At 46.9% G+C, this 13,661-nt stretch overlaps 1 protein-coding gene, 1 non-coding gene and 1 pseudogene across 2 annotated transcripts; 1 reads left to right on the top strand and 2 right to left on the bottom strand.

Moving 5' to 3' along the window:
- Nucleotides 1-507: 507 nt before the first annotated feature.
- On the bottom strand, nucleotides 508-1,817 carry LOC115321349. The gene is made up of 5 exons (XM_040217217.2): nucleotides 1,754-1,817; nucleotides 1,521-1,663; nucleotides 1,320-1,435; nucleotides 1,037-1,238; nucleotides 508-576 (listed from the first exon to the last, which is right to left on the bottom strand). The coding sequence occupies exons 1-5, from the start codon at nucleotides 1,761-1,763 to the stop codon at nucleotides 553-555; spliced, it is 495 nt and encodes a 164-aa protein (XP_040073151.1). The 5' UTR covers nucleotides 1,764-1,817; the 3' UTR covers nucleotides 508-552.
- Nucleotides 1,818-2,376: 559 nt separating this feature from the next.
- LOC115321350 lies at nucleotides 2,377-6,808 on the top strand (annotated as a pseudogene).
- Nucleotides 6,809-11,421: 4,613 nt separating this feature from the next.
- Nucleotides 11,422-11,574, bottom strand: LOC115319597. Its single transcript, XR_003918500.1, has one exon. It is a non-coding gene; the product is annotated as a 5.8S ribosomal RNA (ribosomal RNA).
- Nucleotides 11,575-13,661: the final 2,087 nt, after the last annotated feature.

The following is a 13,661-nucleotide window of genomic DNA, read 5'->3' as shown; positions in this document are numbered from 1 at the left end:
GCAACCAGATGTTTCAATAAGGTTCCAGTTGGGAATGGTGTCCCGGCTACCTGAATGGGGCAGCCATGATGGTAAGCTCGGAGACTGAAAACTTCCTGCCATCACGGCACTTCGAATACAGCCAGCCTGTTGCCCAGCACAGATGCCTCCTTGTTGTTGTCATTAAGAGAACATTTTTGTTTCTATTCACTTCAGCTTTAAATCTGCTTCCGCCAAGTGTTTTCCTTGCTTTGTTGCAGAAATGAAACACTACCATGTACATGGACAGGTTATTCGCAATACATCGGTTGATTTAGGGTTACACTTTGTAGCCGCTAATGGAAGTTCTCAAACTTCATTTAACCTCAATCCTCCTTTAGCAGCATCCCTGTGAGTGATTGGAGTAGCTGAGGTGACTCCAATAAAACACCTAGCTGCATTTTTGCATATATCATCACCAAATAAGTCAATGAACCAACTTACCGAGGATGGGTTGATCATTTCCGAGTGATTGGGACTTGTTCTGTTGCTGTTCTTTGTTCAGAAGTCGAGCCTTGCCTGGTGGCTGGTCTCTCACTTCCTCCAGTAGTTTGTGCACTAAAACACAGTAAAAAGCTTTATTTTCGCCCAATCACCCTAGAATATACCCACATTGTCAAAGAGCCCATTATGATGCATGCTCCTGTATGTTTTCGATGCCATGCAACTTTGAATTAACATCATCATATATATGCTGGTGCAACGACGCTTCAACGAGAACAAGTCTTGCATGAGGTGCTTCCAGCGACGCATGCATGTTGGCGGACAGGCCGATGGTTGTGGATGCAGATGATTGACACAGGTCAATCATCAGCATCTCACTTTCTGTATGGATAGATGAGTATTATAAAGCATGTATCAAAGCAGGACACTGCCTTCCCTTTCCACCACTTTCTTTCATGCAATCTCCCCTTAGTATCCCTATGGCAAAGGCTAGGATTTTCTAGCTACCCTATATTGATCACTAGAAACCGTTAGCAAGCGTCAACACACAAAAATAAAATTCTGTTAACCTTACTTGAGAGGAGCTTCCCATCAACGCATGCTTGTTGAGATTTGGTAATTTCATGAAGCCTCGTATTCTCCAGGCACTTTTCTTTGTAGCGCTGCCGCCAGTGCCCGGCATCTTTCTTGGCCAGCGCCAGTTCTGACGATGCCACAAGGCAGTCGTCTGTACCACTCTCGTCTGTGTCACTGTTTCGTTTATATCTCTTGGGAGCCTGCAAAGACGTTAAATCTCAGTTAATATAGAGCACATTATAAGTTGGATGTGCATAAAATCTGAATAGTGATGCACATACGGTAATGCCAGAACACTCCTTGTTTTTTTGCTTGAGATTCTCAAGCTGGGCTTTAAGGATTCCAGCATATGCTTTGCTTTTCGCAGTTTCCTGCTGCTCCTCTGTTTCTTTTGTTCCTGAAAGTAGATTAATTGCATATATACAATCAGAGCATTGATCTATTTACTGATCCAGGCCTCTCGATCCCAGTTCGAAACATACCGCCTTCCCCTTGCGCGGCACGGTTGATTGGGATTTCACTTGCTCTGGCTCACTTCCTTCTTCATTCTCGTACTCAGAAGCATGGATTCTTGCTTTTCGTATCGTTTTGGATAGCTGTTTTTCTCGCAGCGCGTCTTGAGTCTCTGAGAAATGTTTGACGCGATAGTTAAGCGTCTATTTCACATGGTCAGGTTTGAAACAAAAAATGGATTTTCAGAAGTAAACAGTCTCACCTGCCATCATTAAGATTTGTGCAGGATAATGTCCGCTGGTCTCTTCACTGTCAGTATCGTCCCAAAATGCAGAATACACCAGCTGGGCATCGAAGTCTTCCGCATCTGCTGGGTTAAACTCTCTAATTCTAGTGACAGTAATTGTGTAGATCTTCCTATCATGGTCATTCAGAAATCTAACTAGAGCGTACATTAAAAAAAAATCTTTTGATATATTCATACACGTGCGTCAAGAGCAAGAAAGCAAAAAAGCCGAACTTTTCGAAGTAAACAAAGAAGGCCCGATTCCGGCTCTCATGTGGCCTGGCCGCCTGGCTAGCCTGGTTCCTGGCTGCATTACCGGATACGTAGCCAACTTCAAATACTGATTAGGTTGATATTCTAGCATAATATAAATATATTTTAACATCTCTCACAAAGCAATTCAATCGGAAAGAACGAAATAATTAGATACGCTCTAAAACTAAATTATGTGAGTCCAAAATGTTGGTCGGTGTCATCATCATCATCACTCTATCTGTTCACCAGTTTTTAGGTTTTGTCCAATCCAATCCTGCCTTGTTTTGTTTTCACTTGTCACCAAGGTTGTCACGGTTTTGCGATCTATCGGATCGTGCGTTGGTTTCTGGTGTTGTCGTCCTCGCAGCGTTTAGACTTGCCTCGCCAATTAATTTTTATCTGCGCAAGTACAAGCTGACAGAAATGCTCTCGAGGCACAAGACTCGGAAGCGGTATCTAGAGCCGGATGCTGCCCCATACGAGCAGATGCCGAGGTCTACAGCACATAGGCTTAGGATTGGAAAATCGCCAACTGGCTCTTCCACACCATCTCTTCCTTCTTCTGAAACTCTACCTTCGACCGAAATGTCAGACTGTACCAGCGATGCAGAGGAAGACAGCTGCACCGAAGAAAGTGACACAGCCGAGCGCGAAAGTGCTCGGGGCTCGTACCACAGTCCACGCGTGGATCGACCGTTCGTCGAATTTGCGACGCCACTGGGCAACGGAACTTCGTTTTCTGTTGGGGACGCTCTAGTTCTGATAATGGACTATGCCATTGAAGAGGGACTGGCATGGAGCAGCATTGAAAAGCTTTTAAAGCTGCAAAACCATCTGCTGGGAACGAGCTGCCTTCCCGAGAGTAAGTACCGGTTCCGGAAATTTGCGAGCGCCTCCCCCGACGACATCACTTTCCACTTTTAGTGTCCCACCTGCGAAACACTCCTGGAGAAGACAACGGGTGCCTTGAAAAACAGACAGGACATATCGCCCACATGCTCGGTGTGTGAAAAACAGTACGTGGGGCGGGATCTGATGTCAAAAGGCTGCTATTTCGTCGGTCTACCCTTCGAGGCTCAGCTGTCATCGGTTCTGGCAGATGAAGATGTACGACACAAGCTAGTGGAATCCCTGGCCAATGTAAACGCACCGAGGACCACAGAGAAGTCAGACGTAACTGATGGGGACTTCTATCATCAACAGCGTGCCAAGCTCGGTTGTGAACCTCACGATTTGACAGTTTCCATGAACGCTGACGTCAGCCCGATCTTCAAATCTGCCAACTACGCCATCTGGCATGTGCAGCTGACGTTGAACGAACTGCCGCCGTGCTTGCGCTGGCGCTCCGTCATTCTACCATTGTTATGGTACGGTCCAAAGCACCCCAACATGACTTTACTTCTGCAAGCCTTCGCGACGCAAATGAAAGGACTAGCCGAAGATGGGATTACCTGGAATGCAGACGGAAGAACAGTAAACTGCAAGGTAACTTTCCTGCATGCCATTTTTGAAGTTCTTGTGGCAGTGCATGCAAGTATTGAAGGCTCTTATGTTGCATGTGGGCATTGCTTGGGAGAGAATGGTATCAGAACAATAAGGCAGAGGGTCAAGGAGGGAACCGCCGCCCCGGACATTTATAAGATTTCTAGTGAACAAATGAGAGGAGGCATACATTTTGCTTCCTTCCCGCCTATGCCCCCGTCTCCCAAACACTTCTAACGCTGGGGGAATATTTGCTTATCAGTATATTTTAAGCCATGTCCTATGGTCACCTCTACAGAGGTTTTTCTCGCATACTATGACTGATTCCAGTTTGAAAAGTTTGAGATCAATGCACCAACGGATGTAGTCCAAATTTTGAGCAAAAATTAGATCAGTTTCGGTTTTTGGATTTGGCTCTTCTAGAAAAAAAAATAATTAATGTATACAAGTATAGCTCCCAAAAAATACATGGTATTTTTTGTTGGTCCAAATTAGTTCTTGCTTATGAAAACTTTATCGACTTTATACTACACATTTTCGCGACTCCTTGTTTGGCACCATCAGGTTTGTTGTGCATCTCTACGAAAAACAAACCAGTGGTATCTCGGGGTGCAATCTTATGACTAGCCCCTGCATGTCATGGACAGTTGCTGCAGATCTCTATACGAGCTCATTGAATGGTATGAATAAGTTGAGCTGCTGGTTTTATAAACATATTTTGTTTCAGGTCTACTGCATCAGATGCGTTGCAGATGCTCCCTCGAGGGCTGCGATGCAAAATTCATACAGTTTAATGGCTATTACGGGTGTTCCTGGTGCCTTCACCCTGGAGTTTGTGTGAATGGTAAGAAAACAAATTTGATCTTTTTTGGGGGGTTACTCATTTTTTCTTGTTGCCTCTCGCTTGTCCAGGTTGCGTGAAGTATCCAGTGAGTGCCGCTGTGATGCCCGACCGTACCGAGGGCGGAATGGTTGCGGACATGTCTGAAGCAGCTGCGACCAAAAGTACAGTCCGCGGCGTGAAAGGCCCTTCACCGCTCCTGAATGTGCCAGGCTTCGACGTAGTCCGGAGTTTTACTCCGGACTACATGCATTGTGCACTGCTTGGCGTGACACGCCAGTTAACTGAGCTTTGGTTCTCAGCTGTTGGGGAGGACTTTTATATTGGAGACCCTTCACGTCAGTCTATCGTGAGCGAACGATTATGTCAGCTGAAGCCACCTCAATGAATCAATCGACCGCTACGAGCCTTGAAGCTCCGCAGGTACTGGAAGGTGGCCGAGTGGCAATGCTGGCTTTTTTATTATTGTCTGCTTTGCGTAAAGGACGTACTGCCAGGACAGTACAACAAGCATTTTGAGCTCTTTGTGTCTGCTCTGTACATGTTAACCAAGACAGTGGTACTAAAAGAAGACGTTAACGTCAGCACAGAGAAGATGACAGAATTCGTAGTGATGACAGAATGCCTGTACGGTAAGGCGCAGATGACCTCTCACCTCCATACTCTGCTGCACCTTCCGAAGGCTGTGCTGCTTCACGGGCCTTTGTGGGCACTCTCGTGCTTCCCGTTCGAAAGCAATATGGGTCATCTCCTGAAGCTTGTTTCTTCATCGAATGGTGTGCCCTTTCAGATTTTGTCGCGCAATAGCTTCTTCGAGCTAAAATCTATGGCCTCAGACGAAGTGCATGCACACCTGTCATTGAAGAAACGTGAAAAGCCAGCTGACTTTCATCTTTTCGGTAAGCCAAGACAGCCGCCTCAGTATCTCTCTGAACTCGTTGAGGAGCTGGCCTCAGCACAGGAACTTTCTGAGTATGATCGCGTGCGTGTTGCTGGACACACGCTCCACAGTACCCAGTACAGGCTTCCGTCGGAGCGAGATTCGACGGTTCTTAGGCTGGGGAATGAGTACATAAGGGCAGAACACATAATCTCTGCAAGTGGTGACGATGGGAGCCAAAGCGTGTACATCGTGTCGTATGTCTACGACGTGTCCAATTTTGGAAATGTGAAGCACCTTAAGCTTGCCACAAAGCAAACCACTAAGAAAGTACACAAGCTTCGTGGTAATGCAACTCCATGTGTGTTTTTAGATGTCGATGGTGCTGTCATTTTTGCACTGCTGTGTAACAGGTACGAGTGGTCGTAGATTGTCCAACACTGTTCCAAATGAGTTTGACGTAGCATGCAGTTTTTGGTTTGAGTTTCCGGTTGTAACCTTAAATTGGCACTGAAGTCATTTCTGAAAAAGGTAGTTTTTGATCTTATATTATTTAAAATTTGTTAGTTCCCACATATACCAAGTCCTATATTACAGACCTGCCTATTTACCTCGGGGCAATAGAAAAACATGTGGATTTTTTTTTTCACGGACTACATCGTGAGGACCGATGGAAGTTTAACAACACGTGCAGATTCTGGATGATTTTCTTATAACTCATTTCGAAGACAGTCTGATAGGTACATATTCAGATAAGACTCCTCTTTTTCACTGCGAGCGAGGCCATTGCTTGCAACTCGCCGGCAAGTGCCCTTCGTCGACCACTTCACTCGGAAGAGAATTCTTCCCAAAAAGGGTGTGTCGCAATTTTTGAACATGCTTTTAGCGAGGAAATAAGCTATGCACGATTGTAATTTCGGGTTTGTTAGATGCTTAGAGCGTCTAGATTGAGTTGTCACCACAAAAGTTTGATCTGAGAATCGACTTCAGTGCCCCTATAATTTTCCTCTTAGGCCGGCAGTTCCACAGCCACAGTCTTTATTGTTGGTGTTTAACGTTTTATTTTTTATGGTGCTTAGAAAGTAGCTGCAGAGCTGTTGTTTTGGAGGCATTTATTTAATATTGGTGGGTAAATTACAACCAAACTTTAAAAGTCAAACCAACGACGTGCCAAACCAACGACGGGCATCTGGCACGCCCAAGCGGATGACTGAGGATTAATTTCGACAACCTGGGGATCTTTTGACGTGCAACCAACCAAACTTTGTTGACATAACTAATTTACGTGAATTTACCCACCGATATTAAAAACATACCTACAAAACAACAGCTTTGTAGCTATTTCCTATGCTCCTCCGAAAATAAAACCTTAAAAGCTAGCATTAAAGAATGTGGGCGTGTGACCGCCACCTTATGTAAACGCAAAACTGCAGACACTGTGTATTGTTATTTTATCCTTTATTTGTTGTTTTGCAACCAATTTTTTGCATATTTCATTATTCAGACTATGCTAAAGGTGTTAGGTTATGTTGTGCAAATTGTGTGTACAGATTTGTTTTTGACTTTCTTTAAATTCCTGAACACTTTTTTTCTGTATTCATTTTTTTAGTCTTTGTAGGAGACAGCGTTATTTGTAACCAAATAAATCAATGACTATCATATTGAATTGTCCATCCTTCATTAATGTGCTTTGCACAAAGGCACTTTCATTAATGAATTAGATGGTCCTTCAAACTGCAACTGAAACAAGTAGAATGAGCAGTGTTTTGTTATTTTTGCACAGCCTTTGCTCATGGTCCTCTTTAGGGTGCAACAGGTAGCATTAGTTTTTTTTTTGGCACATAAATTTATTTTCTGCAGTTTTTGGATTCAATCCATATGTTTTTTTATAACAGTTTCTTGCATGTATGTATATTTTTATATCCTGACTTCAATGATAGTACATAGAAAAAGCTAAAGCTGACATCTCAGTACAACATAGAAGTTTGCTCTTCAGGGTTTAAAGCTTGAACAATAGCGTCTGAAGTATTCGCAAGGTGGAGGGCTGAGCTCTACCCCACCCGCTCCCCACATTGTTTACTATAGACCAACACGCGGCTCTGACGTCATGCACCTGCGGTGGCGCTGTCGACAGCACTGCGCATGCGCAGACGCTTCACTTAACGCGAATTCGATTTCTGCGCACGCGCAGTGCCCACACCTGGTGTGGGCAAACGCGCGCTTGTTTGTAAGCAGCGTGCCGGTCTATAGTTGTTTGGAATCTCTGGGAGACTAGACGCCATCCCCTGTTCCCACACCACTGACATTATGTTTTTAAGGCAAACTTGCTCCACTGACAGGAAGCGTTAAGTTTAAAACTTGCATTCAGAATGCCCATAGATTGCACAATACAAACCTATAGATGTGTTCTTTTCTCAAAACATGCACAATTTCTCCCTTAAAAATGCAAAAGTATGTCAAGAATAGCAGGAGCGTGGAGAGGAGGAAACCACCTCTTCTTACCATAGTTGGTGGTTTGTTCCTCTCCTCCTCTCCAGCACTCACTATTGTTTTTTCTTCTAAGCATTGATTTAAGTGGAAAGGTGGCAATTGGACAGTTGTAGGGAACCCTAGAAACACCTAATAGAGGTATTTGGAACAGGGTATGCTTTGCTTGCTTCTTTTTTCGGTCCTTCAAAGAACAGTCATTCACAACACTCCCCAGTGCCATGATGGGGGAAGTGCATTATCACATGGTATATTTTTGTATTTCGCCTGCATTTTTTCAAGGCTGGAGAAAAGCATGCAAGGTGACTCATGCTGCAAATAAGTTAAGGTATTGCTGTTGTTCTGTATCGGGTATTTCTTAATTTCCTTAAACACTTTCCAATTGACATCTTTACCCTTAAATAAATATTTAGAAAGTTAGACAATTACCTTTAAATAATTAAATAGACTCAAAAAGTTACTGGCCTTTGGGCAACGTGCATGCTAACAACATACAGTTGATTCCATTCGCCAGAGCACTTTGTCTTTTTCAATGACTGGTTCATGATAATGGAAACACACTGTATATAGTTAAGAGGTACAAAAGGGGGGCAAAGTCGGAATGGTCTTGTAGTGCAACTGGGACCAGTTCAGTCAAAGTGGTATTCTCAAATCAAAGTGGTTTTCTAAACTTGGACACTTGGGACTCTAAGTGGGACCACTTAGATTCAAGTGGTGGGGAGCAAGTGGGCTATTTCAACCCAAGTGGGACCACTTGGAAGTAAAATGGAACCACTTGCTCACAAGTTGGAGCACTTTTAAACCACTTCAGATTTTCACCTGGGACCGGACAGCGCAAGCACCGCACTGCTCTACGGAGCCACCATCCCTATCTCGGGGCGAACCCATTCCAGGGACTCGATCTCCTTACAGAGAAAAGAAAACTCTTCACGGGGCTCGCATCGGCGTCTCCGAGCTGGTTTGCGTTACCGCACTGGGCCCCGAAGGACCAATCTCCGTGTCCGGGTTCGGGATTATTAACCCGATTCCCTATCGGTCACTGCGGGGCTCTCTCCACTGCAAAAAAGTGCTCCCGCTTCGGAAAGAACTTCTCCTTTCCCTTAGGACCGACTGACCCATGTTCAACTGCTGTTCACATGGAATCCTTCTCCACTTCAGTCCTCAAGGTTCTCACTTGAGTATTTGCTACTACCACCAAGATTGCACCAGACGGGGGCTCCAGGCGGGCTTACGCCGGACACCTTCAACGCTCACCGCAGCGGCCCTCCTACTCGCTGCAGCTTAGCACCCCCTTGTTTGCGTGCATCTGCCGGCAGCGGCCGGGGATAGGCTCGACACTAGAGCGCCATCCATTTTCGGGGCTAGTTGCTTCGGCAGGTGAGTTGTTACACACTCCTTAGCGGGTTCCGACTTCCATGGCCACCGTCCTGCTGTCTTAAGCAACCAACACCCTTCATGGGATCTCATGAGCGTCCCGCATCGGGCGCCTTACCCCGGCGTTTGGTTCATCCCACAGCGCCAGTTCTGCTTACCAAAAGTGGCCCACTTGGCACTCTCATCGCTTCCGGAGGCCTCAGACCAGAAGGCCTCCGACACACCCATTGAAAGTTTGAGAATAGGTTGAGGTCGTTTCGACCCCAATGCCTCTAATCATTCGCTTTACCAGGTGTGACTGGTCTTGGCAACAAGCGCCAGCTATCCTGAGGGAAACTTTGGAGGGAACCAGCTACTAGATGGTTCGATTAATCTTTCGCCCCTATACCTGGGTCGGACGATCGATTTGCACGTCAGAAGCGCTTCGGACCTCCACCAGAGTTTCCTCTGGCCTCGTCCTGCCCGGGCATAGTTCACCATCTTTCGGGTGCCAACGTGTGCGCTTTAGCGCCGCCCCCACGACGTGAGCGTGTGGGGCGGGCCGTTGCTGCTCCCTTTATAGGACCCCTGGGCTGCCCGGGATCGCAACTCGGCACGGCACGAGGCCGCGCCTTCACGTTTCATTGCGCCTCTTGGTTTTGAGGGACCCATTGACTCGCGCACATGTTAGACTCCTTGGTCCGTGTTTCAAGACGGGTCGGGTGGGTTACCGACCTACTCGCCGCCAACCATGACGACCCTCCGCGGAAAGAACCCGCCTCGCCGGTTCCGAGCCCAACACCGAACGTCAGGCGAATACCTTGCGTAAGGCAGGGGACCCGTTGACCCAGCCGGGTTTCCCGCTCCGCATTCGGAGGGCACCGTTTCGGGCCTCCCCGAAGGGAGTAGCCCATGAGGCCTGGGCAGGGTGACGTACTCGATTACCGGCCAGGTATAACTCCCACGACAGCCAAAAAAGGGCCGTCGCCGGTCACCTCCAGCGGCCGGAATCAAAGTCGTTCTTGAAAGGGTTACCCGTGCCCGTCGCGGCGTCCTACCGACGGTGGAAAATGCGTTCCGGAGTGCGCGCCACCGCGCGGGCAGCCGGAACGGGCCCCCACAAGGAGAGCCCGTAAACCAGGACGCTGACACCGCTCCACGTCACAGTGAAACTGAATCCCACCGCCCTCGAGCTTCGAGGGCCCACCCGTTTTACTCTAAGCGGTTTCACGTACTCTTGAACTCTCTCTTCAAAGTTTTTTTCAACTTTCACTCACGGTACTTGTGAACTATCGGTCTCTCGGACGTATTTAGCCTTAGACGGAGTTTACCACCCAATTAGGGCTGCACTCTCAAGCAACCCGACTCACGGGAGGTTCCATTCCGAGAGAGCAGTGGCGGAGACGGGCCTGCCACACACTCTGGGTCAAACATCTGTCAGGGGGACTTGCACCACCGAAACACTCTCGGGAACGTTACCTCTCATACACCACATTTCCCGATCGCCGGCAAGGACTAGGGATTCGATGCTGGGCTAGGTCCCGTTTCGCTCGCCGCTACTAAGGGAATCCCTGTTGGTTTCTTTTCCTCCGCTTAGTGATATGCTTAAATTCAGCGGGTTGTCTCGCCTGATGTGAGGTCGACAATCTTTTTTATTTGTGCGCTTTCCAACAAAAACTTCGCCTCCTTACCACATGACAAAAACAAAAGGATGGCGAACTAACAGTTGTTGTACACACGCTTTGCATCGCTTTCGATTCGACAAAAAAGAAAGCGCGCAATCCAACGGCATTCCCCTACTGGATGGCTCCAGTACTCATCGGGGACGCGAAGGTCTTAGACTGACGGAAGGCTACGACGCAAAAAAACTTTCCTCCCAGGAGCGTTTTTCTTTTTCCTCCCTCGAGCAACAAGGGTGTGCAAATCAACGCCACGAGATTTACATTTGCGGACGCCGCGTTTCAACGCGCCAACGCCAACTCCGTCCCACGGTTTTCCCACTCGAACAACATCCACGCCAAAAAAAAGAAAACAGAATCGATCGAAAAGAAACCGTTTCAAATCTCCGTTTCTAACGCACCGACGTCACAGCGCCGTTCAACGTGCGAAAGATTTTTTGGTACGGGATTTTCCACAAACGGTATCCATCGAGTTTCGTTTTGCCATGCAGTGTTCGATAAAAAATTGTAGGAGGAGGATGACTGGTTAGCGCACGCGTGCATCGCACCACTCGTGCATTTGCTCAAAGAAAACGCAACGCAAGAAAGCATTAAACTGCGTGCTGCCCACGATCCGACACAGTCAAAACGAGGCAGTAAACAAATTCTACTCTCTTGATATATGATCCGACCCTCACACAGACGAAGCCACGGGAAGGCCCGAGGCCGCAATGTGCGTTCAAAGAGTAAGTGCTCAGTGTGTCCTGCAATTCACACCAAGTCTCGCAGCTGGCTGCGTTCTTCATCGACCCGAGAACCGAGTGATCCACCGCTTAGAGTCGTTTCAATGGTTTTGGTTTTTTCAATCAGTACGACAAAACAAACAGTTTTCGTTTCTTTTTTTCGCGTTCAAATATTCAGAACAAATATTCAATCAAAACCGAAATCGAAACCGAAACCGAAACCTCGAGATCAGCTAAGCCCAACACCCGTTGGAAACCAATACGAAACCGAAACGCCACACAAATTACTCTATATCTCGAAAACCATTGATCCTAGAGGGAAAATAAGGGCACCTCCTCCCCCTTAGAAACCCGAAGGAGGACGATCGGAAACTAATCCGGGCGAAAAAAGCGATCAAAACGGCCTAATAGAAATTCCGTATTAGACAACATCTGAGGACCCCTGGGGAGAGTGGTGGGAACCACACAATTCAGTCGAATTCCACCTACCCTTGTATCCCAAATCGAAACATACTCCCAATAGGAAACCAAAGCAAAACAATTCGAATTCACCCGCTAGTCACCCTAAAAACTTACCTGAGAACCTAAAAGCCTCAACCACACCGAGACAACAACGGCAAAGATGAACGCATTTCACGAGAAAAAGAGCGTTAAGAAGAAGAAAAACAAAAAAACGAAAGAATACTGCTCATACAATGATGAAAAGAAAAACCACAAGGACAAGGAAAACACCGATTCGGAGGAAGAGGGCATCTACTTGGAATGGGAAGTGAGGGAGGAGATCTCAGAGACGGGGTAAGACGACTTCCCAGACGAAAGGAAAACTAGTCGCAATGCTGCCAACAAAAACAAAACAAAAGACACAAAAAAAAACAGACCCCAAACACAGGAGCTCTCACAGGCAAGCTTGGAAGAGCTACTTAAAACTATCGCAGAACTTACAAGGACAACAATCAAGGGGATGGACGAAAACGCCAAAATCAAAGCCGAACTCAGCCGAATCAACGAAAAAACCGAACTCATAATCCAAGAGAACCTACACCTCAGAGAACTCGTCCTGTTGCAAAACAATGCAAGACTAAACGAGTCAGAGAAAGCGAGGACTAAGACGTACTCACAGGCGCTGGGCACGCAAAGCGATGACAACAACGAAGCCCCAAAACAAGACGACAATGAGCAAGAAAAGAAATATGCTCTACTGGTAACGACAAAAGGAAGTCAAGAAAAAGACGACCACATCGAAGTGGGCAACCTCCTAAAGAAATCAATCGACCCAGCGGACGTCGGGCTGACTGACGTCAGACTTAAACCGATTAGGGGAGGACTGGCCATAACTACCAACTCAAAAGAGGCCATAGATAAACTGGAAAGGAAAATCAACGAAACAAAAGACACCCGTGAAAAACTAGAATACAAAAAACCCAAAGAACGAAATCCCCAAATCTCCATAACCCAGGTAGCACACCGCGTCGGCCGGTATCGGGACTACGCCGGCCGGTCCCGGTAACAGGATGGCGGCGCCCGGCCATTGGCGCCGGTGAGCTACCGGCCACGGCCGGCGTCGGGGTTTCGTCTTGCTCACTGGCCAGTTCCGCCGAAGAAGTTACAGTGACTGGCCGGCATCGAGTTTTTGCTGTTTTTGCTGGCCAGTCTTTCTATGGAGGTTCCAGTAACTGGCCGGCATTGGTATTTTGCTGTCTTTGATAGCCAGTATTTACATGGAAGTTCAGTAACTGGCCGGCATCGGCACTTTGCTGTCTTTGATGGCCAGTATTTACACGGAAGTTCAGTGACTGGCCGGCATCGGCGCTTTGCTGTTCAGGCTGGCGAGCCCCGCCATGGAAGTTCCGTTTACTGACCGACATCGTTTTATCTTTTTTTTTTTTTTTTTTTGCCGTTTTTACTATGCAGTCAAGTCCTCCAGATTTTGACGAACTGTGGTAATTCATGAATAGCGAGTGGAAATATTTGCGTAGATCAATCCTTCGCAAATAACTGCCGACGCTGGTGTATTTGATCCCAGCATGTCAGGGCTGACGTGTTTTATCGCGAAAACGCGAGAAAAAATAATGCGGCGTGGAACATTTGCAGTTCAGGATTCGAGACTCTGACCACCTACGCTACGAAGAATAAATTACACAACACCGAGCGACACCTTTTCAGGAAGCTAGTTTAATTTGATGCA

The sequence above is a fragment of the Ixodes scapularis genome, unplaced genomic scaffold (genome assembly GCF_016920785.2).
Source record: "Ixodes scapularis isolate PalLabHiFi unplaced genomic scaffold, ASM1692078v2 ptg001158l_1___fragment_5__unscaffolded, whole genome shotgun sequence".
In the NCBI taxonomy this organism is placed as follows: domain Eukaryota; kingdom Metazoa; phylum Arthropoda; class Arachnida; order Ixodida; family Ixodidae; genus Ixodes; species Ixodes scapularis.
The sequence above is the reverse complement of the archived record's forward strand: the minus strand, read 5'-3'. Positions and strand labels throughout refer to the sequence as shown.

Coding starts and splice junctions, on each gene's coding strand:
- LOC115321349 (XM_040217217.2), bottom strand. Junction 1,436..1,520: donor TGCCGCGCAAGGGGAAGGCG/GTATGTTTCGAA, acceptor ATCTACTTTCAG/GAACAAAAGAAACAGAGGAG. Junction 1,239..1,319: donor AGGAGTGTTCTGGCATTACC/GTATGTGCATCA, acceptor ACGTCTTTGCAG/GCTCCCAAGAGATATAAACG.